Here is a 27,983-nt window from a genome sequence, read left to right on the forward strand (position 1 = left end):
CTTTGCATACAGTTTTGGTTGTATTTTCTGAACCTTTGCGGATACCACTACTGAGACTTATACTATCACAATATAATTAGGTTGAATAGAGTTTTGTTTGTGATGCCAAAGCATTGAAAAATGACATGAACAAAAAGCTAACTTTAAGTACGCATGCATATAGAAGCAGGGACAATAGGGAACTTAAAATAAAAATCCCTTTTTATTCAAAGCCTTTAAACCCAGATGTATACTACGCCCTCCTGGGGTCATCGGAGAAAAAAAATCTTAGCACACAGTTTACAACACCGAGGGCACAGTTTATAAACTGTGCGCACAGATTTCCGCATGGCTTTTTTCTCAACTTACCCCAGGGGGGCTCTGTAGAATACAACAAAGGTTCAAACCTATGGTTCACCCCCAGTCTGTTTTTAAAAAATGAACTCATGAACAAGCCATGTAACCAATAAAGGCTTCTCATTATAAATTCCATATTGGTTGGTCCTACTCTTCTAAAAGTGAGTGCCTTAAGTTCTTTGACGAAGGATTACAACCATAGGAGGAGGAAGTAAGAAGTAGGGAAAAGTGGGTGCATCCTAAGACCCATTGAGTACACCTCTATTTTTCTGGACTGAATTATTCTGAGCTGCAAATAACAATTATTTTCATTAATCTGCTGGCTATTTTTGTGATTAATCGTTTTATCCACAAACTGGGATAATGCCAATCACAATTTCCCTGAGCCCAAGGTTACATATCCAGATATCTTCTTCTTTTTTTGTCAGTTCAAAAAGCAAAGATGTTATGTTTACTTACATATAAGACAAAGGGAAGCAGCAAATCAAAGCATTTTAGGAGTTGGAACAAGGGCATTTGTGACATCTTTGCTTTTGCTGCTTATCAAAATGGTTGCTCATTCGTTTTCTATAAATCAATCGTCTAATCATTTCAGTTTTAAAATGACTACTTTCTAGAAACAATATCTTGGTTCCTCTTGACAATGCAGACCCCCGTGTCAACAGTCCATTAGGAACTATTTTCTCTAATGAAACTAGAAGATCAGATTTAAACTGGCCATTTTAACTTTTTTAACTTGTATCCACAACTACTGAGTCAGCTGCAGTTGTAGCAACTTTTCTCCTCATTCTACCTAAAATTCCCACAGCGCACCATTTGTAGGGCTTCAACTTACGAATACTAATGATATGATAACTAACTAATGATTAATCCACTGATTATTTTCTCCATTAATCATATGGTCTACCCATCTCAAGTTCCCAAAGTGATGTCTTAAAATGTTTTGTTTTGTTTGACCAATTTACTATCATACACAACTTTTTTTTGCTTAAAAATGACTTAAAAGATTAATCAATTATCAAAATAGTTGCTGATTAATGTTATGTTGATTGACTAATCAATTAATCAACTCTGGATAATATGAGTTTCCATTAGGAACCGTTATCTACTGAAATTAGAAAATGAAATCTAGAACAAGGTTACAGTCTACTTATTCTGCCTACAGTTCCCACAATGCACCATGTCTAAGCTCGTTCCGAGGAATTAAAAAGTGAAAACCAGAAATGAAAGCAAAGCAAAAGGCTCAGAAATTCCCAACATAGACCCAACATTTGTATATTAATACCACGCGTGAGACTCCAGGAACCTGTTATAATTTAAAATCAATTCCGGGTAACTGGGATTAGCCGGATTCTTGTTTTTCCTTTCAAAACATATTTGACAAAACAATCTCACTACAAAATCTACAATTGAATGACAACGGAGCATACATTTGCTGAGGAGGATCGTGATATGACTGAAAGCTCCAGAACAGCTACAAATAGACCGTGTGGTAAGATTGTTTTGTCAACTGCTGTTTCCAAGGCCAGAAATGAATTTTCAAACTCAACTTTTAAGCTTAAACAGGAACTACAAAAGTCCTTAAAATACAGAAAAAATGGAAATATGAACATCTAAAATTCCCTGACAATTTGCTGCTGAAGAAGATCATTCAGTATGATTAATAGCTCCAGATCAGACACAAAATGAACCTCATGATGGTGAGATAGTTTTGTGAGGTATCTGTAATGTACACGTTAGGGTTAAGGTGCAGCTCATTCTGTCCAAACATCATTTTTGGTCACATAGCATCTTTAATACCACCATTATAATAATTAGGATATCAAAAGTATCGAGTATACATACATCATTTGCATTGTGGTACACAAATCGGAGCTGATTTATGTTTTTATATCTTTCATTCGTTGTTCTCAGGATCAACTTTTATTGTCTCGACATTGTGCTGATACATTGAATCGTCCTGAAGAACTTGACGCTATTTCAGGAAGGAGAACATTTAATTGGACATGTTGAGTAATATAAAAAGTTTTTTTGATATTTCCAAATGTAACTTGAATCCTATAGTCTACTACTTTCCAATACCAATAGTCAAGAATCTTGATATAAGCCAAACTAGAATCCATGTCACCAAAAATCAAAGTACTTCAGGTAGGTTTTTTCGCCTACAGTGGTCTTGATATTCTGTAGTTTTTCTTCTCTTTTTTGCAGTAAAGTTCTTGAAGCTGTGGGAACAGTCTCTTGAAGCCATGCCTGTTTCTGTAACAGTCCCAGTAAATGGATTCTCAGGAGTCTGAAGATGTGTGTGTTTATGTGTATGTATTGGTTGAGGAAAACGGTGAAACACCTCACTTCCTCTCTCCTCCACCACCTTTTCATGGTCTCAGTCTGTGATGCTGTCAGACGCTGGTGATGGAGGCCAGGCAGTTCGATGACTTCTGGAGTTTCTCAGGCTGTGTGGTGGGGGGTTCTGGGATGGCGCGAAAGCTGAATGGCAGTCCGATACTACTGGTGCCGATGTGGCCGGGGCTCAGCGCTGGATTCTGCCGTCTATTGCTTTCCACTATGCTGGATGTGTTGGATGCAAGGCTTTCACGCGTCCTGCACAAGAGACAACAGAAAGTCACGTGTTTGCTTTTTAAATACATTCAATTGTACAAACATTATATTGTATATCGTATAAGTGATGCTTGTCTAGAAAGAGGAATACCAATCAAATGGATTGCAATTGTTTTAAAGTCTAATTTGCAGACTGAAGAAAAATGCAGATACATTGTAGATTCTGAGAATAATAAGAGCAAATTCCTTTATAGGTTTCCTTCATAAAAAACATTCAAATAAGCACAAAGGCTTTTTTTTTTCCATGCCATTCATTTTGGAAAATACATAAAAAAATATATTAAAGAACAATCCTAACTAGATCAAAGCAACTTAGTACACAAGTACACAATCGTATTAATAGAATACATTATAAATATTAGGGCAGGGACGATATGTCCCGATTAGATTCTTTCACGATACATTCCATTTTCATTGCGATTTTTATTTATTGCCATTGTAGAGCTATTGCGATTCGATAGTATTGAGTATTGCGATTTTCTTTTCCTTCTTTTCCAAAAACCACAATACATACGATTTGATTACCCCCCCCCCAATAATAAATATGTCACACATGTTTAATATGTGTGGTATAGTTGCTATGTCTACATTATTTATTCTTCACATATTTAATATATTTAAGCCCAATATTTGTCTAAATAGTACACTTTCTCAGGAGCCTACATATGTAGTATTTTTTGTATGTATTAAAGGGGTATTCGATTCATTTTCCATAATAAGATCAGTCTGTGAAAACAGTTGTATAATATCTTCTGTGGCTCTGAAGGGAGCTCTAAAACCCAGATGATTTTTGTCTTGGAAGTGCAATATTAAATTGGTAGAGTTAACTCTTCTGGTAACTGTCTGGTAAATTGTGCTTAGATGGTTCACAAGTGGTTCACCAACATTAAACTGGTGCACTGTGTTCATGTTTCAGTCAAAGAGCATAAATGACTCGCTAGCTAGTACATTCGTTTGTCTAATAAACAGATGTTTGCAGTTGTTTACATAAAGTTGAAACTATTAAGTAAACCATTTATACTGTAAATAAGTGGCTTGTTACTACAATTACTGTCTGCCAAGGTTAGTAAGCCATTTGCTGCTATCAAGATGAAGGAAATACAACAAAGACACTGCAGTGGCACAGCTGTGTGATCTAAGTTTCTTTAAATACCATACATCATACACCAACCAACCAACCTAATTCATATAATTAATACATCATTGGACTACTATAAAAGGTATTTATTGTTTGATTAGCATGAAACTGGTGGTAATAAAAGAAGTCTGAATCTGTGACTAGATACAAAGTCAAGACCTGAATTTGTAAATGCATCAACCTCCATACTTGAGTCACATGATGTCAACTGAGCAAACTTCATCCACCGAGGAAACTGTAATTGCTGAGTTAAGATATTTTTATGTTTTGTCAAAATAAAAAGATTATTTGGCTATAGAGCTTTCAGAGTTACCACCACTTTACGTTTTTTAAAGTATTTATTTAGGTTTCACTCTGTTTTCTACTTGAGTTTACCTCCCACACTTTACCAATAATGCTGGATTAAGACTTAACATGTTAAGAGCAAAGAGTTTGAATAGTGACACATGATAATACACATTCATTACAGTTCATTTTAGCAGATACCTGGGGGAGTTGAATCCACTGTCCACCGTGACACTGCTGCTGTCCATGCTGTCCAAACGGGCAGAGTGGGCCGACTTCTGGCTGCTGCTGTTCTCCGTCTCCTTGGGGCTAAGTAAGGTCAGATTGGTCTCCAGTTTCCGCTGCAGATCATGATCCTTCTCCCGCTCCAGTAGCCACTGCATGGTTCCCTCCCCACCACCACCACTGCCTCCACCGTTACCACCCACTTCCCCGTGTTCTTTGTTGTCCTCTGCCGTCGCCAACTCTTTGTGCGAGTCCTCCTCTGCCTCTTCCTCTTCCTCATCATCTGATACATTATAATAGTCAAAAGAGGCGGAGGGGACTGTTGGCTCTAAGCAGCCCTGTAAAACTGCCGGTGACGCTGAGGAAGTGGCTGAATTGGAAGGCTGCTGGGGCTCAGGATTGTCTAGGGCCTCTGTTGATTTGGCATGTGAGGCTTTCCGCATTGTGCCGGACTTGGTGTAGCTGCTGTCCACGTAGCCTGTGGACAAGGCATTGTGTGGAGGTTTGAACAAAGTGTCCTTGCTGAAGATCTCTTTCCTCTTGATCACCATACCGCCCCCTCCCCCTCCGGGATCTACATTGTGTTGGTGTGGCGTCAAACGGGCATTTTGCACCGGCTCTGGCGTCTGGCTTGGCGTCAGTCGCACTGAGCCATTCTGTCCCTTTGCTGCCGACAAGTCCTCTTTGTACTCCATCGTGTGAGGAGAGGTGAGGTGAGGCGTTTGGCGGTCAGCCGGAGAGCCCTTTCGGAGTCCCCCTGATGAGGTTAATGTGTCATATTCTGATTTTGCCTGAGGCGAAGGGGCAGTTAGGATTGTTTCATTTGACGTATTGCACTGGAAGTACTCATCTGTCGAGGGCTTAGGAGAAAGTCCCATTAGCTCATTGTACGATGGCAAGCTGTCTCTGCTTTTGTTCCTCTCCATTGTACTCCGGATCCTTGACTCGTCCAAACTCCCTTTCCCCAAATCAGGCACATTAAAATCAGAGTGGAATTTAGCAGCAGAGAACATGATCCTTGAGTAGTGGGAGGACTTCTGTGTGGCGCGCAGGGTGCCGTCATCAGTGTAGTAATGACTACGCTCCTCAAGAGTGGGTTCAAAGTCTTCTGGCGCCCCCAGTGACGGGCCCTTGAGGGAGTTGTCCATGGACCGAGAGCGTTCCTTGGCTTGATCTGACCTCTCGTGACGCGACTTCCTGTCCTGATTATGACTGTGACTTCTTTGCACTCTGGACTGGCACGTCCCGCGAGACGGCTCTGGGAAGGGCATCTCCGTCCGTCTCTTCGCTAGCTCCCCAGACACGTCCCACTCAGGGGTTACAGGGCAGTACGATTCAGTAATGTTGGGGTTGCTATGGACCAGATATGTTGCGCCTCCACTTCGCCTGCGCTCCACGGTGTACATGGCCTCCCGAGGTGATCGAACTAACGAGTGGCTAAAGAAGCGGTAATCCCTTTCCATGAACAAAAGGTCCCAGTTTGAACCATCAGATGGGTCTCCCCTGGAGGTTCGGGGCTTGCTATGTGAGCGGGACTTACCATGTGGGGCCCTCCTGTGGCCCCTCCCCCTCCTGCTGCGTGCACTGTGCTGGGCTGAAGATACCGCCTTGTTCTTCTGTGTACGCTCCTCCTCCAGCCTCTTCATCACAGCCGTGTGCCTTGCCACATTCTCCACTGTTAGGTCAGGGTTGATTCGACGGATTATCTCCATCTCCACCTCGCGGGGAATGGGCGTGATTGGCACTTCCTCGTCACGAAGAGGCCACTCCTCTGGGGGGAACTGGGCTGAGAAGGTGGCCAGATGCCTCATTTTGTCCTTCTTGAAACTCAGCCTGAAGAGCCTGAGACCGAACCTTTTGGATTGTTTCTCACCACTACTTCCTTCTTTCTTTTTGGTCAGAGTGTCACTTTTATAAGGGAAAGAAGTGATGCTTTTGCTCTTATCAGCAGCGGGCTCTTGAGGCGGCGGTTGCTGGACAGGAGGGGAAGTAGGAAGAGTGGGAAGAGGGGGATAAGGGTATGACGGCGGTTCTCCTCGGTGCTCCTTGGCTGACGTGCTTGGTAGAGGTTCCCCGCCATTGTGATCCTTGGGGGGCTTACTTTGATGAGAATCTCCCCTATGCTCCTTTGGTGACTTACTACTGTGAAGTCTGGATGAGTCTTCGCGATAGGAGTTGTATGAGTCATTGTGATTCTTTCGAGGAGGCCTCTCTCTCAGGCAGCCAGGTGTGGATGGTGTTACATTGCCAGACTGAGGCGAAGTGCATTGCTGAGGTTGCTGCTGCTGCTGCTGCTGTTGTTGTTGTTGTTGTTGTTGTTGTTGTTGTTGTTGTTGCTGTGACTGTTGCGGTTGGCGCTCTTGCAGCCGATCATCCAGGTGATACCACTTGTTGTTGGTTCTGATGAGGGAAGGAGTGATAAAGTAGGTCTGGGGGGTGACAATGAAGTAGCCCTCTGGAGTTGGGTAGATCTTCCTCTCTCGCACCAGCATGTTCAGGGTATGTCGCAGAACCTCTGAGCTGGGTGTAGGCACGCCTGCAGGAAACACAGATTGGACAAAGAACAAATTTCAGTAAAAAAAAAAATGATTATATTAAAATGGATATAAAAAAGGACATTTTGAAAAGTATGTCGGGAATGTGGGGACAATTAAAGACAGTAAAATAATCAAAACGACCAGATAGTTGAAGAAAAAACCATGAGATTGCTTTGTCTTGCACAATGTGAGAGAACTGCTACTACTGTAGAAAATCATCGTGAGAGCTCAAAAAAACAAAAATAAACAAACCCAGCTTGTCAAGGAAAGATATAATAACTAAAATATTTTGAGGGCTATATTAATATGAATAAAATACTTGCAATGTGTTTCAGTCACCCAATGCATGTTTAAACATAAATTAAAATGTAAATCCTATATATTTCACATCAGAGGCATATTTTACGCTAAATAAATAAATAAAATTAGGAGTGAAATATGGGACTTTCCCTTAAATTTCCGATCACAGTTTTTTAAAATAAAGTAATTGCATATTCTGCATCTTCATATTCAATCATTTCATTCACGCTATATAATGCTTTTGTGGAGTGAAATTTTCAAACCAAGGTTTTTCATAAATGCACCATTACATCATATAGAGATATTGCAGATGTGTTGTGCAATGTTTTATTCACATTTCTCTAAATCTTAGCTTGACATATTTAGTATGTTTGGAAACATAATCGCCCTAAAATTCAAACTAAACTTACATTGGTTTTAATTTTGCCTGACAGCATGAATTAATGACCATGAAGGACCATGAATTAGCTTTTTTAAAATGAATACTGAATCTTTTTTTTTTTTTTAAATCCTCTAAAAATATATCTTTTTTATCACAGGTCTTTTCTGCACCTCTTTAAAAAGTTTTAGGTCAGTTTTACACAGCATCAAACAGGCATTTTTGTTTTTTTTGACGAAGCTACCTTTTCTTTAATTGCCCCCTAACACAGCTCACACAAATCCTCGTGCATTTTAAAGAATGTCCATGACTTGTATGTCTACTATAATACTGATATCATAAAACGATCTAAGATTGAATCTGTATGTAAAAACAAATGGTGCTTATTAAACTAAACAATCCCATTCCCAGATGACTACTGAGGATATTTATTCAGTCACCTCAAGAGCTTAGCTTAAAAAATGACCGAATCAACATTAAAAGTAGTTCATTTAAATAACACCATTCATAACCTTTGTCTAGCATGGTCTTGTGTTGCCTGACATTACATCACCCCTGTGTTAGTTTTTTATTTTTTTTTAACAGAAATGATGCAACCTATAACCTCCTTTCCACTGTGCATATATATATATATATATATATATATATATATATATATATATATATATATATATATGTAAAGATGAATTTGAGGGTCATGCTTCTCAGTAGATTTGACTGACATATCGTTATTCAGAGGTTAAACCTGTGCTTTTTGTGCCGTCAGACACCGCCTACCAAGAGCCTGGATCTGTCCGAGGTTTCTTCCTAAAAGGGAGTTTTTCCTTGCCACTGTCGCATTTACGCATTCATGCATGCTCTTGGGGGAATCACTGGAATTGTTGGGTCTTTGTAAATTATGGAGTGTGGTCTAGACCTACTCTATCTGTAAAGGGTCCTGAGATAATTCCTGTTATGATTTGACACTATAAATAAAATGTAATGTAATTGAAATTTAATTTGAAACTTTGTGTTTGGATACATTAAAGGCTTGACCAAAAATGGATCATAATTTTGTTTTAATACTACTACTACTACTACTACTACTACTACTACTACTACTACTAATAATAATAATAATAATAATAATAATAATAATTAGATAGGATAATTTAACAACATAAATGTGCTATTTGCATGATGTCACCGAATTCAAGTTTATCATTTAATACAGGTCTGGTTATTTAAGTAAATAAACTCGTTGAGTTTCCTGGAATCTCTTTTACAGAATATCCACAATACAGAATCATACATCATTTATTCATAGCCATAAATCAGTATAGTACTTGTCACTGGTGAAGAAAACCGAAAACAGTACTTGAGTAAAAAAAAAAAAAAAATAGGAGAGAAGGATGGGAAACGGAGTGTTTTTGTAGATTTTGGTCCTGTTTCAATTACATTCTTTAGGGAAATTGTGGATTAAATTCAAGTTTAGGGCTGCAATCATTGTTTTCTTTGTCAGAAAATAGTGAAAAAAATCCACCATAATTTCTCAACGTGATATCTTCAAATGTGTTATTATGTCCAAACTGCAGTCCAAATTCCAAAGGTATTCTGTTTCTTATCATACATAATAATCAGAGAAAAGCAGCAAATTCTTACATCTGAGAAGCTGGCACCTGTGAATTGTGGGATTTTTACTTGGAAAAAAACCATTGATTATTAATATAGTTGCGATTCATTAACTGACGTTTGACTAACCGCCTAACCGCCTAATAGTTTCAGATCTATTCCTGTTGAAACATTATGATGTTTGCAAGATTTTACAGGATAAAATATCTCAATTCTCAATGACTCACTCAAACGTGTCAGAGCCCTCAGGTGATATTAACAGATGTTTGAAAGCCTAAATAGATCATTACTTTGCTCTTTGAATCTGGCTTTAATGTTAAGACCAGCATTACATAAAACTGATGTTAATAAGCAACAAATAACAATAAACCAGGTATGACACATGCATGGATGTATATAATCACCATTTCTACCTTAGTATTTACAGTCACTGCTGATTTTCTAAAAACATATGCCACATAATGTATTCAAAACTGAGTTTCTGCATGCTTTGGTGCAGTCCTGTATTAAGGAGGTCAGGGGAGCGTACCTGGGAAGCTGGCAGTGAGGTGCTCCACCAGAGCCTCCTGGTTGACAGGCTTGTGGGCAGAGTTCATAGCAGAGATGGCCAGGCACAAGATTTCCCCCAGCGGGATGAACTGTGACTGGCTGATAGGTGACATACTGATCGGCGACACGTCACCTGCAGGGGGAGGAGGGGAAGGAGGAGGCACAACTGTTAGATCATGAATGAACAGCAGGCGCAGCGTGTGAAGCTATGATGTAATGGTCAAACCGCAGCAGTTTGCATGCTGCCTGGAACAGCTCCACCCCTCCTCTCTGTGCTGCCTTTAGCCTCTCATTCCTCCTGTTTCTCGTAGGTTAGCAAAGCGAAGCAGATGCTGCAGCAGCCGTAGTGTGGGATCACCCGAGTCTTTTTTTTGCAAACCTCGTTATTCAATTCACATCATCTCACCAACATAAGCTTCCACAATCAAACCCAACATATTTGACATTTAAGAAAACATAACTGACTTTAGCGCCACATTGAGAGCTCACACACAGACATTCTCTGTTGCCTTTGTTGAATTAAGCAGGCTTTGCTGTCAGCAGTAGTGAGTAGTGAGATCATCCTACAACCAGACGGCCCGGCTTCAAGCCCCTCTGAGAGCAAACATCTGCCCTGCTGAAAGGTTGTAAAGCAACACACTGAATTCATCGCTGCAGCAACTACGCTGTAGCTGACCCTGTCTTAAATGACCTAAATCTGGTGATTGATCGAGGGAATCAGGCGATACAAGGTAGAAAATATACCAACAAAGCCTCCATTACTGATACCTAACCTAAGATTAGGTCTCCTGATGTTCACAGATAAACAGCAGAATTAATGTTGCCTTATTGATAACTGTTTTAAAGTTTTGTTATCGTTTGGCTATCCACACTTCATTTACCGAGCTGATCTGTGCAGGGCCCTGCCTCCTCACCACACTCAGCTGAATGGTCAGTTAAGCAACACAATGACGTTATCTCTGCTTAGTATCACAGTCCCTTCATCTTTACTTGTTTTTTTTTAGTAAACATGAGAAAAGCTGGATCTGCCAGTGAATTGGTCCACAAAAATCCCTGTCTGGTGCTTTTATAGTATAGTATAGTACAGTATAGTATGGGAATGAGGTTGTAGATGTTTCACATCTTACAATGAAGCAAAAACAGCAAAATATGCAAATATTTATAATAAAAGGGACAGAAAGGATCTGATTTTCTTGGTAAGGACATAACTTCTTGAAGAAAAATTTTGTAATCTCAACAAATGCCAAATATGAATCTGTCACAACATCTGGAGCACGACTGAACATTTGGGTACTCAGGAAAACAATTTGAAAAAAAAAAAATCGTTGAATGCACATTTTGTCAGTGTTTTACCATTGGTTTTATTTATATTTCTAAATATGGGTAAGTAAATATGAAGGAGATGGGAAAATATGTCGGGAAGTAAACAGAGATTTGGACCCAACGAAATGCAGTATTGAATTTTAAAACAAGCCAAAAGAGTGTCCAATAACAAGAGAAAGCTTTAGATTAAATAATTCTAAATATTTCTCCTTCCCCATTGTTATTTAACCATATTTGATACATTAGAGAAATAAGGAAAATGGGAAGTTAGCAACTCGATAACAAACATTTTGTCCACTATGAACTCTGCCCTTTGACCCCAAATCAAACTGCCTTTGCTCTGCGTAGAGAGAGGGCGGAGCTTCTGATGGTGGGAGTGTCAAAAACTTACCTGGCGCACGATAACTTGGCGGGGACGGAGAAAAATGAGGAGCAGGAGGGGGAGGAAGATGCTGCTGCTGCTTCTGCACACGGATGTCTTTCTCACTACGGGAGAGATTGTGCTCCAGCGGGCGCTCGGTAAGCTCCGAGTTGGGCCAGGCCCGCCGCAGATTGCTGCTGCGGTTCTTCTTCATCGTGACCCCTTTACCAGGTGGCCCTCACCCCCCCGGGGGCTTCTGGGATAAGGTGGAGGGAGAGTGGGGAAGGAAGGAGGGAGGTGGGGAAGGGGGGGGGGTGTGCAGGGGGAGGTCGACCAACCTCAGGCTCAGTGCCTCCCCCGCATCAGTAAGAACGTCCCGCTAGAGCGATCACACACCAGACATGGCAGGAACCAGTGTGCACCTTCACACACATACACACGTCTCATTTACATCCACGAGCAAGCTACAAACGACTGTGTTCGCACTGTGGGTGGTTGTCATCGGCTGCTGGGCTCTCCCAGGCTGATCTGGAGCGATGGCGGTGGAGGCGCAGGTGATTGCGCGAGGCATCACCCTTTCATCGGCATCAGTCCCAGCCACCATTTGTAGCATCCCCATTTGCATGCGTAGGGAGGCACATTACGTAGCCGCTCTGATGTGGGAGGAGGGAGTAGGAGAGAGGTGGGGGGGGCAGGGGTAGAGATGAGGGAAATGGGGCATTGGAAGCAAGGAGGACGGTGAGGAGAGATTTCAGTGGAGGTTTTTGGATCCGCTTGTTTCTTTTGAGTAGAAGGTAACACGGGAAGGAAGGGAGGGAGGGGATGGATGGATGGTCAAATATTCAAAGCTTAAGAGGCCCAGTCTTCGACAATAGCTCAATTCACCACAGGAGTGCTTGGCCGATCCCCGGAAAACAAAAGAGCCCACTTAAAAAAAAACAGAAATAAAAGCTCCATTTACCCTAATGGGCAGTGAAGCCTCAATAGTATGCCAAGCACTGGAGACGACACGTTCACCTCCATCTTTATCCGATCAAGCACAAGACCCCATCGTCCTTTCGACAACAGCACACCAGGAGAGGGTGGGGAGAAAAAAATGGAGAGCATAGAAATAAATAAATAAATTTCAAGAATAGATATCCACCGTTTACCGCAATCCAACGGAAGAGGCTCCCGTAGCATCCATTCATTAACGGGGGGGATGCAAACTCCAGTCAACGGCAAATCTCTTTCAACGCTAATGCTGCAGCTGCTCCCAGCACCTCCAGGAAGGGTGTGTGAGTATGTGTGTGTGTGTGTGTGTGTGTGTGTGTGTGTGTGTGTGTGTGAATGTGTGAATGTGTGTGTGTGTGTGTGTGTGTGTGTGTGTGTGTATATGTGTGTGTGTGAGAGAAAGTGTGTATGCGCGCATCCGCCTGCTGCGCGCGATTCTGCGTGAGCATGCATGCGTCTGTCTGGGTGATTGAGGCTGAGGGGAGGGGTGGAGAGGATGGGAGAGAGTGAAAGAGAGAGAGAGAGAGAGGGAGAGAGAGAGAGAGAGAGAGAGAGGGAGAGAGAGAGATTGAGGACATACATAAGGCAGAGAGGAGAGCAAATATCAACAGCTTGAAACACACACAAGAAAAAAAATATATATATTCAGCCCTCAGATGATGTCCGGGGAATAGCTCAGGCTCTGAATCTTATGCTGAATTTTCATCCTTACCCTCCTTCCTCTCTTCTTCCCTCACCCTCTGCTCTTGAAGGATAAGGGGGCCCTTAAACCACCATCCGTCCTGTTTATGTGTCTCACCTCAAGCTAAAGACTTGACAGGGCTACAACCGAAGGGAATCGTTTTAAAGGTGCTGATTTGTGTCTCTCATCGGTGCTTCCCACCGGTTGATTCAGTAACTAATACTGTTTGGAGCTGTCAGTGAAAAAGGAAAAACCCCAAAGCATCACCTTGATCACGTCCAGAGTGGCAGCTCCTGCCAGCTGCAGACTCCTGCTGACTCACGTACGTGGAGTGTGAATGGACGGTTGGAGGGACCAAATAAGGAGCAAAGTGAGAGGGCAGGACAGGCCACGGGTTGGGGGGGTACGGTGTCACAACCAATCTGCTCCAGTTCACTGATACCAAAGAAGGAGGAGAGGAAGGGAAGGAGGGGTGAGGGGGAGGAGGAGGGAGAGCGACACCACGCCAGCCATTTTATTTCTCAGTAGTGCTGCAACAGCCTTTGTTGCCATGACGACGCAAGCCGATGATCTCATAGCTGTTACCTTTGAGTGCTGTTCCCTTAAAGAGCCAGTTACTCAAGATAGAAGCAGACAGACACCACATAGACGAGGAGTGAACTGTCTGTTACGTGGACAGAAAATACTCCTGCATCGCTGCTAAAGATCTGAGATCCTTCAACACTTATCTTACAACAACTATAAGACACAATTACACTAACTGGGAGAAATAAATGGCACGGGACCCTGATAGTGGCAAGACTTTTTCTGAAAAATACATCTACAGTGACTACAATATGCTGGATATCACATGGCAAACCATGCTGACTCCAAATTTCAGGCAATTAGAGTTGGGACAATTAGTCAATTAATTGATTAGTTGATCGAAAGAATTTTTGGATAAATTATTCGTTGTTTAAAAGGTGCAGTAGGTAAGACTTATAAAACTAACTTTCTGTCATATTTGCTGAAACTGACCCTATGTTCCAGTAGAACTACATGAAGCAGGTCATTTAAAAAAATCTGGCTCCTCTGGTACCACCTACAGCCTGTAGTGTGATTTGCAAAAATCCACAGCTCCCTGTTCAGATGCACCAATCAGGGCCAGTGGGTGGGGGGGTGGGGGGTGTCTAACTGCGTGTCAATGCAATGGGGGGGAGACTGAGAAGTTGTCAATGTTCAAATTTTTTGGCCAAGTCCTGGATGTTCACAATCCTACCTACAGCACCTTTAATTTCAAACAAACTAATTTCACCTACTATTCAAACAAAAATACTTAACACAAAGTGCAGTTTGTTTTGCAGGTAAATGGTCAAAACCAAAGCATTAGATGAATTATAATATTGATGTGATGTTTGTTGTTGATGAAAAGTCAGTGGATTACCAGTCAGACAGACCAACATCCATAGAGCCACCACTAGCGTGGCTAAAAATGTTTTGAAGATACAAATTACATTGAGTTGTAAAGTCATAAAATGTTATAGCTGTGTGACAATTGTCTTTTAGTGAAAGTACATCAACTAAGAGTACGACAGCAATAATCTAGTGCAGACTGGATGTGTCTAAACACTTGTGTTACTAAGAGATTACCAATAAAATGTGATTGAATGAACCCTGCATGCAGATGTTGCATTGTGTTCGGATTAAAATACCAATGGTGGAATGGCACCATGCTGCTGTTAAAGACAGTAGTTCTGAGCTATAAAGAATGTGTGGCCTGTTACAAATTCATCCAACTTCCTTGCAAACAGCACCATTTCTGCCAGGGTCTGCCCTCCAGTGGAACATTTATGACAACACTTCTTTTTCACAGTTAGCTCTCTAGGCCAGAATAAAGAGACAAAAGAAGTGTACACAACATCCTACATAACACATCTGACATTAAGATATATGGCCAGAAATCGCTCTGCTGCGTTAAACATTTCCCCCAATTATCTAGTGGGACCATCCCTTTCCTTCCATGGAGACCTTGGCTGTAGCAGGGAATGCAGTGCCATAGTGTTTTCCTGAACAAATGCTCCACTTTTCCTTCCTTAAAAGCAAACACTCCTCCCAGTCCATTGTTTATATCCTGCTAACGGATACAAAGTCCCTCAGATAATCAGATTGAATTGTCAGTATTAAAAAACACTTTGTTTCCACATAGCTGAAAATCCACAACTTTTTGTCTAAATGTTGTAATCCAGCTACTTTTTGGCTCTCAGCCCTAATCAAACATTCTCAGGCAGTTTGGGGGATAATCTGCAGCAGTCACATGAGTAAATGCAGCACTATATGTACAAATCAAAATGCATTTCACAACAGCGATATGATTTCAGCCTTCTGTTACTTTAAGACAACTTAACTCTATTAAAGTTTGATTTATTTGGAGATTTTTAATCCATTCCTCTTTCCCTGCAGCCTGTCTGTGAGTTTTCTTCTTACACTCTATTGTGCAAGGCATGTGCATAAAAAAAACAAAAAAAACATGCATAACTGATGCATTCAGTTGTCCAAAACCTTGTTAATAAAAGACAATATAGTCGTATCATTTTGCAAGTATCCATTTTGCCAAATGCTGACCTTCTACACACAGTTAATGAACAGCCTATGGAAAATTTGTCTGAACTTTATTTGAACTTCTCTCGCAAACTTAAATCTTGACACTACAGCTGAGTCACACAGAAACTTGCAGTTCATACTAGAAAATCAACTCTGCAGTGGTTTTATTCTGTGTACTTTTATTCCTATTCTAAGACATTTTCCATGTGAGTAAACAACAACCCAAAAACGTTTTGCATGCTAGAGCTGTTTCAGGCGATCTCAAAGAGGCAAAATGGTTAAAATGTAACTCCTGGTTGAATTCACATGAGCTTACTATTAAACTAAAGATTGATTATGCTGCCCAATAATGGGGTCCTGTTCTGAGTTCATTTCCAAGATATCTATCTGTCTTTTGTAGTGGACAACTTATAACACATAAATATATATATATATATATATATATATATATATATATATATATATATATATATATATATATATATATATATATATATATAGTATCTCATTTGCATGTGGACCAACACGATATAAGCACTGTTGGTTTTGGCATTATTGAGTCTGGTGAGTTATTAGCTTTAAGTCAAACATTCCACAGCTTATCAGTGTGTTTGCTTCAGTAGTGTCAGTGAAGTAAACGACACTTCGTCTGGTAGACAGACACAGAAAAAAAAGCAGCGGCACAAAATCAAAATCTATTTTAGGATTTACCTTTGGGCTATAACAGCCCTAACTAATTGAAGTGTTTCAATACAACCAATGTCTAGCAGCTCAATGGAGAAATCTGATAACAAGGACGGAGCTGTAGAGGTGTTTGAGCAGTCAATACACACTAAAATGTACAGATTAATAAGAACAATGAAGAGTCTGGTCAGTGTTGTGCCATAGCAGTAGGTACCACAGGTTGGCTTTAGACAAACAAATTGCTTAATCCCAAAGTTGAAAGAATATCTTTAAATTGATAGTTCCATTTACCTCGGAAGCCGGAGCTCGGAATTTTTCATTGTGGGGTTAGCTTACGCGTCTTTTTTTGTGTGCATACAAACACTATAGCAGCAGCATGTCCACTGATAGAAGTTGAACAGGACTGTGTGCACAGAAGTGCTTATAACTGTATGTTACTACTTGCTTTCACAACTGTTGATGCACGGGGCATCCATGTTGGAGTTTTTCTGACTTTTTCTGTTTTCTCTGCTACAGTTTGATGCTGCTCACTCATAGAACTGACAATCTAAACTGAGGCTCTATCGTGAAACAGACATAAATAAGGCGCGGGCGCGCACACACACACACACACACACACACACACACACACAAATAAGCTTATGATGGGTGCAGTTGCTGACAATACCTCAAGTCATCCAAACCTGTCCCAGCACATTCATGAGTTATTGGCTTGTCAGAAGAAGATGAGTATGAGTATGGGAATGTTAAACTGGAGTAGAACTGGGCCCAAATCTCCTCTTTCTGGATGAGTAAACCTACCTGATATGAAGCAGCTGAGGTTATAAGGTGAGATGCTGCCTCAACTCCTCATCAGACTAGCTACGACTGGTTTCATGCAACCTGTCTTAACTCCCAGAGGGTGTAGACATTATATATTTATTTTTTAATCACAATTATAAAGTCATATTAGGTTGATTGTCAATCAGCAGCATTTGCCAGCTCTTAGAGAGCTGTGGAAAATCAGCACGAAATAACCAGCAGAGCTCTGAAGAGCCACAAACTGCAGGTAAATCTGTCAGAAAGGTATTTAGATCATTAACAGTCACAAACAAGCTCTGTAACATGTTGGTGAGATACAGAAAAATATTCCAATTGTGAAGTAGTTTTTTCACATTTGGTTTTTTGTTACTTGAGCACCTAGTTTGCAGGGGAAGTAACACTCATTCTACAAATCTCAAGTCTCAAGTCCTTGAAGACATGTCCAGGTAGAGCTGGGCAATATATCGATATTATATCAATATCGTGATATGAGACTAGATATTGTCTTAGATTTTGGATATCGTAATATGGGATAAGTGTTGTCTTTTCCTGGGTTTAAAGGCTGCATTACAGTAAAGTGATGTCAGTTTCTGAACTTACCAGACTGTTGTAACTGTTCTATTATTTGCCTTATTTGTCATTATATCCACATTACTGGTGATTATTTATCAAAAGTCTCATTGTGTAAATATTTTGTGAAAGCACCAATAGTCAACACTACAATATCATTGCGGTATCGATATCGAGGTATATCGTGATATTTGATTTTCTCCATATCGCCCAGCCCTATGTCCAGGTCTTCATAAGTAAGCTAAGCTAAGCTAAGTTGCAAGTCTTTTCGGGTCTCTGAATGCTGACCACTAGAATGACACAGCGTTTGATTAGGTTGTTAGCTTTTTTATTAAGGAAGTCTAATTGAAATAAATCTCTCTTACAAGAGAACCAAGAACAAAATACAATTCAGTCATCATCACAAACTCAGTCACATTAATTAAAACATTCACAAGTTGTTACTAAATTATCAGTAAGTATTTCAGAGGAGTTAGTCTCTAAGTTGAGTTTGTTTTGCAGTTCATTCCAGTAGTAAAATACACAATACCTGAAACTAGTCTTCCCTAGTTCAACATTATTCAAGGTATGCAGCTCTTTTTCATTGTTCCGGGATTTTATTGTGTAAAAACCTGACACGTGAATGTTTTTGCTATCAAGTCTCAGGTCAGCTCAAGTCTTTAGGATGTCAAGTCTCAAGTAAGTGAAGTCTGAGCTCATGGGTAAAGTCCTTGTCCTCATTTTTGTGACTTTTGTGAAGTGTGATTCAAGTCCAAGTCTCAAGTCGCCAGCTGGACAGACACATACAATGTAAAAGGGAATACTGCCAAATGGTAGTATGTAAGTTAATATGGCTCAGTGGAGTTCAAGGTTTAAATCAATTTATTTGTGGCATCTAGTCGACTTATTCTGACAGATTGTGTTTCCAAGATTTGTCAGATTTATTTACATGTTATTGCCACTGCACTCTACACTTATTGTTAACACTCTTAACTTTCTAAACGCTTGCTTTCACTGGTGGATGAGTTTGCTGGGCATATTTTTGTGGCCATGCTGCAAGCCACATTTTCCATGCAAAGAAAGCATATTAACAAACTCTTTCCCCATTATATCAAAATCCATGCAGAATGAAATTAGATGGAAAGTAACGAATATATATGTAAAGGACCGCCTTTGCAACTTTACATTCTACAGTTGAGTGCAATAGCATGAGTATGCATGATTCTTAACATAGCCTACCTATGCACTTGATGTCAAAGCCCTGTGGTGGTTTTAGGGTCCGTCTGGTCCATCCGTTCCTGAGGACCTGGAGATGAACTTCTTTCCCCTGAATCAGCAGCACATGCTCATCTATCCAGCCGAGGAAGAGGATCTCAGACAGCGCGTGTGTCAGCGCCTTGTTCCAGAAATGCTGCATGTTCACGGCTTTGAAATTCGCGAATACCTCGTAGCCGGTGTGATGCTGTAACTTTACTGAGAGCGCGGCCGGTGGTGATGGTGATGATGATGATGATGATGATGAGGGGGGGTCCTCTTCATCTTCTCTGCGACGCTGAGACAGCACCAGAGCCAGAGAGTGCGGAGCTACTTGGAGGAACTTCTCCATTCCTGCTCCACTCAAAGTTAACGGTCGTCCGCGTGAAAGTCAAAGAAAACTACCGTTCCTTTACTGTACGGCATTGTTAAGACCACACGTGTACGTTTCAATCCTCAAACTGCCTGATAATCTTAACCGGTTCAGACATATTAAAGAAACGGACAACCGAGTAGAAGAAAACAGGCTCCGCTGATCCGGAGTCTGCAGCACGACGATAGAAATGTTAAACACAGGTGCTCCATGTAAAATCGGGGAAATAAGCAACCTGACACGCCATCCGCTGCAGCCAACTAACCCAACTGTCAAAGAGTATTAGGGCCTATTTTCAGCGACAAAAGAGGCGAGGACATGTGCTGCGTTCACGCGCCACACGTAAACTCCTACTTTACACTTTGCAAGACCACCGGTCAGCCTCTTTTTTTGTTAGAGATTGTTTACTAATTTTACTCTGATCTAATAGTTAACAATAACAACAGCCAATTTAATGTGTAACTCAAAACATCAACATTTTAGCAAATGGTTAGCAGCAACACACTAATGGGACAAAAAAGTTAGCCAGAAAAGAGAAACACCTGCACGATTTAGTGCAAAATCAACTTCAACTTTAGCTTTATTGTCAGTCACCAAAGCGAAATTTGTCTTGATGCAAGGTAAAACAGAACAGTAGTGCATACATCATAATAAAATACATTATAAAATATGGCACACATATTCCCCCACACAAGCTCAAAAACTACCATAGAGTTCAACCAACACCATCAAATATAAGTTTCACAAAGGTAGCTACCTTAAAATACTAAGACTTCTAGGAATACAGGACTTCTGTACTAGATTGCATTATAATATACAGGGGTATCTCAATAATTTGCAGATTTCTATGGCAGAAATCAAGGGACATAAAGATGTTTTATCTCTCAGATATGCCTCAGATAATGTCCCACAATTTGATAGTTAAATCTGAAAATGTATGCAAACAAAATAAAGTTAATACAATCATGTCAGCAAGGAATGATTTACTTTTGATTGCGTATCGTACAGATTTTGTTATAAGTGCATGTTATGCTTGTATACTAGCAGCCTATATCAATAATATAATATTAAGGTGCAATTTGTTAAATCAACTTCTAATTTAGAGGTGTATATTGTTGGTGTGTAGGTGTTGTACACTGTGTCAACAGTGAGCCTTTGCATTCAGCACATCCAACAGGTACTAAGTGGCTTGTTGTTTGTGAAAGCTAGTTTAGGTGCGTTTAAGTGCATCTGTGTTGGCTGTGAAGGAATCTAAGGCCCAGTTTTATTTGGCCCAATGCCTCAGGATCTGGTGGCCAAGTTCTTCTCACCTCGACGCATGCCAAATCTGATGTAATCCTGTCTGTTTACAGTTGACAGCGTGCATAAGTAAACCCTTTAATGTGTTTGTAGATGTTAACAACACTGGCAAGCCGTGATGGGAAAATGAGAACTTTTAACTTTAGTAATATATCTGGGAATGTTGATGATAGTCACTACTTTAAGAGCCAAAAACAAAATCAGTAACACAAAGTGGTTTTTATTTTTTTCAGAAAAAAAGATTACACCAACCTCACAGTATCACTGCTTACAAAATAGCCAAAAAGTGACATCCATAGCAAAGTGTAGTATTCTGATATGACTTAAAAACTGGATTGTCAAACAACGGTGACATATTTTAACAGCAAAGATGATTTTATTGCTGTAAATATTGAAGTATTTACTCAAATGACCAGCACCTGGATCAGTACACAATCAAATGTAGCTTTGTCTGTTATAAATCACACAATGTTGATACGTATAAAGGTTTGACTCACAGTTCCACAACAGTCCATTGGACATGTTTCCAAGTTATTGACTGTAACTATCAAAGCAATGTGAAAAGGCATTATATTCACCATTTTGTCTTTAAAAAACACAAGAGCTACTGCCTAACATGAAATGTAAACCTTGTGTTCAAGTATGAACATATGCCTCAAATTAAAGCATTGTGCAAGTGGGCTGGTTTTATGCATGCTATGAAGCCTGACACCAACTAAATTGACATTCACAGGCAACTGTCCATTCAAACAAATCCATAATGAGAAAATTAAATACACTAAAAACTGAATTCAGAGCTTTAAAAACCAACAGAACACGAGACAGCTTAATTGATGTTCCTGAATTTGCTACACATTATGCTTTAATGTATCTGAGTGTAAGTGCAGCATTCATTTAGGCTTCACAACTAATCAGGTCCCAATTTAGTGAATTATTCATTATTTTTGGTTGTGCAACCTTAATGTCTCAGTGGAGGCGGTAAAGAAAAGAAAAATACAGGCACAGAAATGACACACGTGATCCCTTTGAAACAGACTATCAACTTGCTTAGACACTCAAAATAAAATAAACTGCTGACTCATAAAAATGTTGATGCTGGAGGGCAGCTATGGTTTCATGATTAAACAAATATAGAAGATCAAACTTCCTATCAAACTGGCTCCCAATGTTTCCCTGAAATGTGTAAAGTTTAAAACAGAAAATAGCCATTCACTGGAACAAAGTTGTGAGCTCGGAATTACAAGGTCAGTTACATTAGCTTTAGATTAATGATTGTTCAATTTTATTTTATACCGACATTGTCCAAAAAAACCCCCACAACTTTAGGTAAAATGTTAAAAAGAAAAGACTAAATTGTTTTCCTGCAGGCTAAAACATGGAATGCCTTATGTCTCAGAACTGTACCCCACACAAAAAGAACCTTATAATGCCAAGCTTGTGAAATGTGACTTTGCATCTCCCAGAAATATGCAAGCTGAGGTTTAAAGAGATATTCAGTCAGATAGTAAACTAATTGACAAACAACACATCATACACATCCTCAGGCTTTCTTCTGCAGACGCAGGCTGAAGTCCTCTGATGTAAAGAGGACATCAAGGAGAAAAATACATCTCTTTGGTCAGCATTGATACAATGCAAGGAATTTGTTTCTTTGCATGAAAGCCTGGTGAATTGGAGACAGACTCAAACTCTACTGCCACCTTGTGGTTCACTCGTGTCATGATGTGCTGGAGCTCCACTTCTTTTCCATATTTGCTGATCATGTCACAGAGAGACTGCATGAACCAGGACCCGGTCATAGTGTTCCTCCATGAGTAGTAGCCTGTAGACAGATGAGTGATAGAACACTAAATACAATACATAAAAGGGAACAATAAGTATGCCAAAAGACCTGTGTTTGTGTGTATGAGTATTAACCTGGGGCTGTGGAGAAGGCATAGAGGAAGTCAGCTTCCACAGGGATCTTAATGCCATCTTCTGCACTGTCTGCTTCAATGCCTGGATCCAGATCAGTGCCTCTGCAAGCCTACTCAATGTGCACACAAACAAAACAAAGACTGTTTTAGACATTTTAGCAAAGCCCAATGGTAAGTTAGTGCAGAAGGAAAAAACAAGAAACTCTTATATACCTGAATGAAGAAGAGTTTGGGCTTTCCCACCAGGGATTTGCAGCGATCACCTCGAAAAAGTGATGTCAGACTCTTAAGCTCTACTGATCCATCCGTACCAAAGAACACGCCCTCATCTCCATGACTCAACAGGACACAGATGAATGAGGCGTAGCAGCTGTGATCTTCCTTTGACACTGAATAAAAAGACATGTATAGTATTTTATTTATTTTTGTATGAGATGATATAAAAGACAGAAGGTGAAAAGAGCCTGTGTGTGTGTGTGTGTGTGTGTGTGTGTGTGTGTGTGTGTGTGTGTGCGTGCTTGTGTGTGTACACATTTTGTATGAGTTCTGCCTCAAACTTACCAGAAGTTAAAACCTGATTCATCTGCTCGACTGACTGGTCGTTGTAAACCTTCACTTTATAACCCAACTTCCCAAACACTTTCATCGCGTTGGCTGCATCTACATCTGTACCATTACGTTGATTCATGCCTTTAAAAAACAAAGCAAAGAGTATGTTGTTACTTAAACACAATGAAAACACTATTATAAAAACTAGGGGTGGGGGGGCGGAAAACCCAACCTGCACAAACCCATACTGTGATGGTGGGATTTTAGAGTGCACCTTTTCTTATTAGTACATGACGTCTGGTTAGCTCACATAAGCTCCACATATCTTTAACCTAATCAGCCAAAAGTGAAAACCCCTAGACAGGTGTAAATAATGAAATGATTGATGGCTGAATAGCATTTGCTGTCACATTGTCATGGCTGACTGGGACATTTGAATAAAACAGTTAATGTCATTATTAACACCTGTGCTTTTCCTACTATGACAACTCAAAATGTCTGCTGTGAAAAGGGTAGTTTAATACAAACGATCTCCAAATCTTGATTTTGTATAATTTATTGTAATTAAAATTTAATCTTTAAATTAATTCAATTGCAATTCTCTATTACTTTTTACTTCTCTTAGCATCGTGAACACTATTTTCAACTCAGACCTACTTTACCAAGGTAAGTTTTCTATTTCCTACAGTTTTTAATGCATCTTTAACAGAGTATTAATCTGACTTTTACTTACGGCCTAACATTTCTACATTTTTTACAAAGTTGTGTGGGCACAGCCATGTCAGACTACATAGTCTAGCCACCCGGCCACTGTCTGTCTGTATTAGGTTTAAACACCTCTCTAGTTTGTTAGCTACAGTAACTGGTCACCTGCTCTGTTTGTAAGAGTGAGACAGTGGACCACAACTAGCCTGCCCATAACAGGAATCTTTTCTTGGTTAAAAAGGCTTAACCACTGATGATGTTTACCCAACTCATATGATGTACTGTACTTCTTGTGGAACACTGTTGACCAAGCAGTCATGTGTACTTAGTTTTACCTGCTTGACGGGTTTGTTGAAAACAAGCCTGACAGCAAAATGAGCAACCATTATACAATAACTCTAATGCCGAGCAGACTAAAGCTGTATTCGCGTGCGTTGCTATCCAAGGTCTACTCAGACAGATAATAGAGGCTCTTTCAATGATACCATATACTGCTCTTCAGCTTTTCAACCTAACATTGCACAATGCTACTAAAGAGTGGGCAAGGACTAAGGTCAACTCAAACATGCATACATTATCTCCAACTATTGTAGCCATCAGGCCTTTATATGGTCATGCTTCACAAAATGATTATTAACACCCAAAGGACACATATAATATATATAGCTGTAATGGCTTTCTCACTGTATCCTGCCACGCTAAAGCAAGACTACCACAATATCCAAGTGACTGGGCCATTACATTAATATACAGAGTAACTGTTCCCATATACAGATCACAGTCCACATCAAACTTGGAAGAGGAACTAATCAAACAATGGGATGTGATGCATGACAAATCATACTGCAAGTCATGTGTACCTGAACTTCCTGAGGAGCCACTGACAGTACGCTGCACTAGGAGTTATCAAATTGTCTTATATGCAATGATGCATACACAAGAGGATCAGGACAACTACCTGCTTGTTTTCCCAAGTACTGCCACAAAGCTAACTTGGACATCTAATTAACTGCCATGGGATGCAATTAAATGGGGTCCACATAGCAAGAGTAAATTGTGTCCCTGAGCACATCCGTCATCTCATGAAGGTGGGATTGCGATATGATTTACCTGCGTTGTTGTACACGGAGAACTGTACAACTCCAGGCCACATATCATTAGTCCTGCTGTATACAACATGTTGCACAACAGCTAAGATGCAGAAGGACAGACAAACACGCATATGATGATCCACCACCTTTACAGAAGTGGCTTTACCTCACAATTATAGGCAGTTTCACAAGTAATATCCCAGGTAGGAGTCCCCTTCTGCAGCTATCTGACAGGGATGTCCTCGCAACAAATTAGCCTACCATAAGTGAGGGACCAAGCAGAGAAGCTCGTGTACACCAACTGGGAACTCGACAGGGACACAGGCACCGCTACAGCCAGCTCAGCTCTAACTTCTAATGGAATATTTAACTGCTTACATTTGAGCCAACTCATCCATTAACTTTGGGCTAACCTGTCGGTATAGTCTAGATTAACTAAGCATTTCAAAATGGCATATTATTAAATGCCAGTGTGGCTCTTTGTGGAATTCTGCAAAAATAACCCTGAACTCAACATCAAGAGAGAATCAACATATCAAACAGGAACTACAAGTTATTATTTTTACTACCTCGTAACTATTAAAATCTATTATTTTGATAATAATTTAGAGTATAAAATTTAACAAATGGCAACTTGTCATTTGTTAAATTCTATACTCGTGCCTATGTGAGAAGCTAAGAGTTATTTTGTCAGACTAAAAACCAGAGGGTATTTACTATTTAAATTACAATGCTAAAGAGTAAAGAAAAGCAGGTAAATATGTTTTACTTTACATTATTAACATATATTTCTGTTCAAGTGTTACAGCACTAAGTAAAACACAAGAGATTCATTTTAAACCTGGTTCTGTATCAATTTTTGTTGTTTGCTATACATGTTAATACTGTAAAAAACAGTTTCAATTTAAATACGTGTAATCTGAAAACAAACTGACCCCAGCCCCCCCCCCAAAAAGAACAGAATAAACACCTGTTCTTCTGTCGAAGTTCTTGTTGTTGATGATGATGCACTGGCCGATGCTGGGGAAATTCAGACTGTATCTGAAGCTGTGGCCGCAGGGCTTGGCGTCCACGTCCATTGGGGCAGAAGCGGACAAAGACGACTCTGACCTGAGGGACAACAAAACCATAAGTCTATAATTTAAATGTGAGATAACAACACGGTACAAGTGATGCGCGACAAAGAAAGAGCTAATTAAAGCTGGGGAGAAACCATTTCAAGTGTGAGTTACAGGCCTGCATTAGTGCTAAATATAACATGATTATAACATACTGCTTAAACAGTTTAGACTTAGCTACAAACAGCTAATAATAACTAACCTAGCGGGTGAACTATAATGCTATTATTAACTAGGCAGAAAGTACTTTGGGATATTAATGATTTAAAAAACCGCTTCCTCCATCACTGCCTGCTAACTTGCAGAGGACAACAATGAGCTCCTAACGTTAGATAAAGATCGCTAACTAGCTAACTAACGTTACCGTCAAACAAACCGTGACTCACTGTTGTCCACTGGCACTCTTTGCGTCTGTGGAGTCTTCTCCGGTTGCGTTTAGCGACATATTTCTGATTCAGGAAATTAACCACACAGTGAAATCGCAAATCGCACACCCTGTATGATAAACAGCAAACCCAGCAGGCGTCAAGTGGTAAAGTGTTCAGACAGAGGATATAAGCTTGCTAGCTCTAGCCGCGCCCGCTGGGCTTATACACAAAGATGCTGTGTCACACGAAAAAGCACTCGTTTTATACCCCAACGCCTACCGGCGGGAGAGGCGAGTCCCACAGGCACTTGTCAGACCAATGAATGTAAACACAGGCACAAACTCCCCCTGATGAGGGGCTAGTTTTCTTTTTTTTTTTAGAAATACTGAAGTCATATTTTGACCATGCTCAAAAAAGGAATTTGGATTTTTATATTGTATTTATTTTATTAAAATTGTCTCTAATCAGTTCTTATTTTATTATTATAGTTTTGTTTTCTCATAAGACTAAACCCTGACTAATCTAAAGCCTAAATAGTTAGCCAGGCAATCTCACAAGTAGCCGCCCATAAGTGGAATTTAACTATGTACTTTGCAATGGAACTTGTACTTTACCTTCCATTTTATGCTGTATACTTCTACTTTACAATTCTATATTGTACTTTATATTGTACTCCACCACACATAGTTGTAGTGTATAGTAGTTAGTTACTAGTTACTTTTCAAATTAGGATTTTCGTCTTCAAAATCAGTTTATACATTGGTATATAACAGACTAAACTGTAACTGTAGAATACAAAGTATTCAAAACTAGCTCCATGTCAACCAACTAGAGTACCCCATTAATACAGTATAATACTCGAAAGAGGCCATTTTGCATGAGTCATTTCACTTTTGATACATTAGTACACATTGCTATAGTAATTCTACTTCGGTACAATTTTGGATGCAGGATTTTTACTTGTAATATGCTATTTTTACATGGTGGTATTGCCACTTCTACTTCTATAAAGGATCTGAATACTTCTGATGAATATTAGTTAGCTCATAATTGTGGTTTAACCATAGGCCTTTTTCACAGAAGATATTTTGATATGTCACTATAGGAAAAGCACAGGTGTACTTTAAATAAATAGAATGATGGCTGAATTTCATTTAGCTGCTTTAGTTTAAAGGTCCTGTTGTTAGAGGCCTTAATTAACCCTGCAAACATAGTTTGTTTTCTCCTAGTATAGCCTCACTAGTTCTGTCTTTATAAAATGACATCCACCAGCCACAGGATGTGCCTAAATCTGAGTTGTTTTTTTTCTTTAAAAAAAAAAAATTACAAATATTTTCAAAACACCAAATAAATACACTTCA

General features: G+C 40.0%; 2 protein-coding genes across 2 annotated transcripts; both read right to left on the bottom strand.

Annotated features, from left to right (window-relative positions):
- Positions 1-1,608: 1,608 nt before the first annotated feature.
- Positions 1,609-19,836, bottom strand: stox2a (storkhead box 2a). The gene is made up of 4 exons (XM_078263193.1): positions 19,189-19,836; positions 9,957-10,109; positions 4,577-7,136; positions 1,609-2,934 (listed from the first exon to the last, which is right to left on the bottom strand). Exons 1-4 carry the CDS (start codon positions 19,553-19,555, stop codon positions 2,733-2,735), a joined length of 3,282 nt encoding a protein of 1,093 aa, XP_078119319.1. The 5' UTR covers positions 19,556-19,836; the 3' UTR covers positions 1,609-2,732.
- Positions 19,837-21,853: 2,017 nt separating this feature from the next.
- Positions 21,854-26,859, bottom strand: casp3a (caspase 3, apoptosis-related cysteine peptidase a). The gene is made up of 6 exons (XM_078263207.1): positions 26,641-26,859; positions 26,107-26,246; positions 23,353-23,481; positions 23,005-23,180; positions 22,793-22,901; positions 21,854-22,697 (listed from the first exon to the last, which is right to left on the bottom strand). The coding sequence occupies exons 1-6, from the start codon at positions 26,697-26,699 to the stop codon at positions 22,468-22,470; spliced, it is 843 nt and encodes a 280-aa protein (XP_078119333.1). The 5' UTR covers positions 26,700-26,859; the 3' UTR covers positions 21,854-22,467.
- Positions 26,860-27,983: the final 1,124 nt, after the last annotated feature.

The sequence above is a fragment of the Sander vitreus genome, chromosome 2 (genome assembly GCF_031162955.1).
Source record: "Sander vitreus isolate 19-12246 chromosome 2, sanVit1, whole genome shotgun sequence".
Classification (NCBI taxonomy): Eukaryota; Metazoa; Chordata; class Actinopteri; order Perciformes; family Percidae; genus Sander; species Sander vitreus.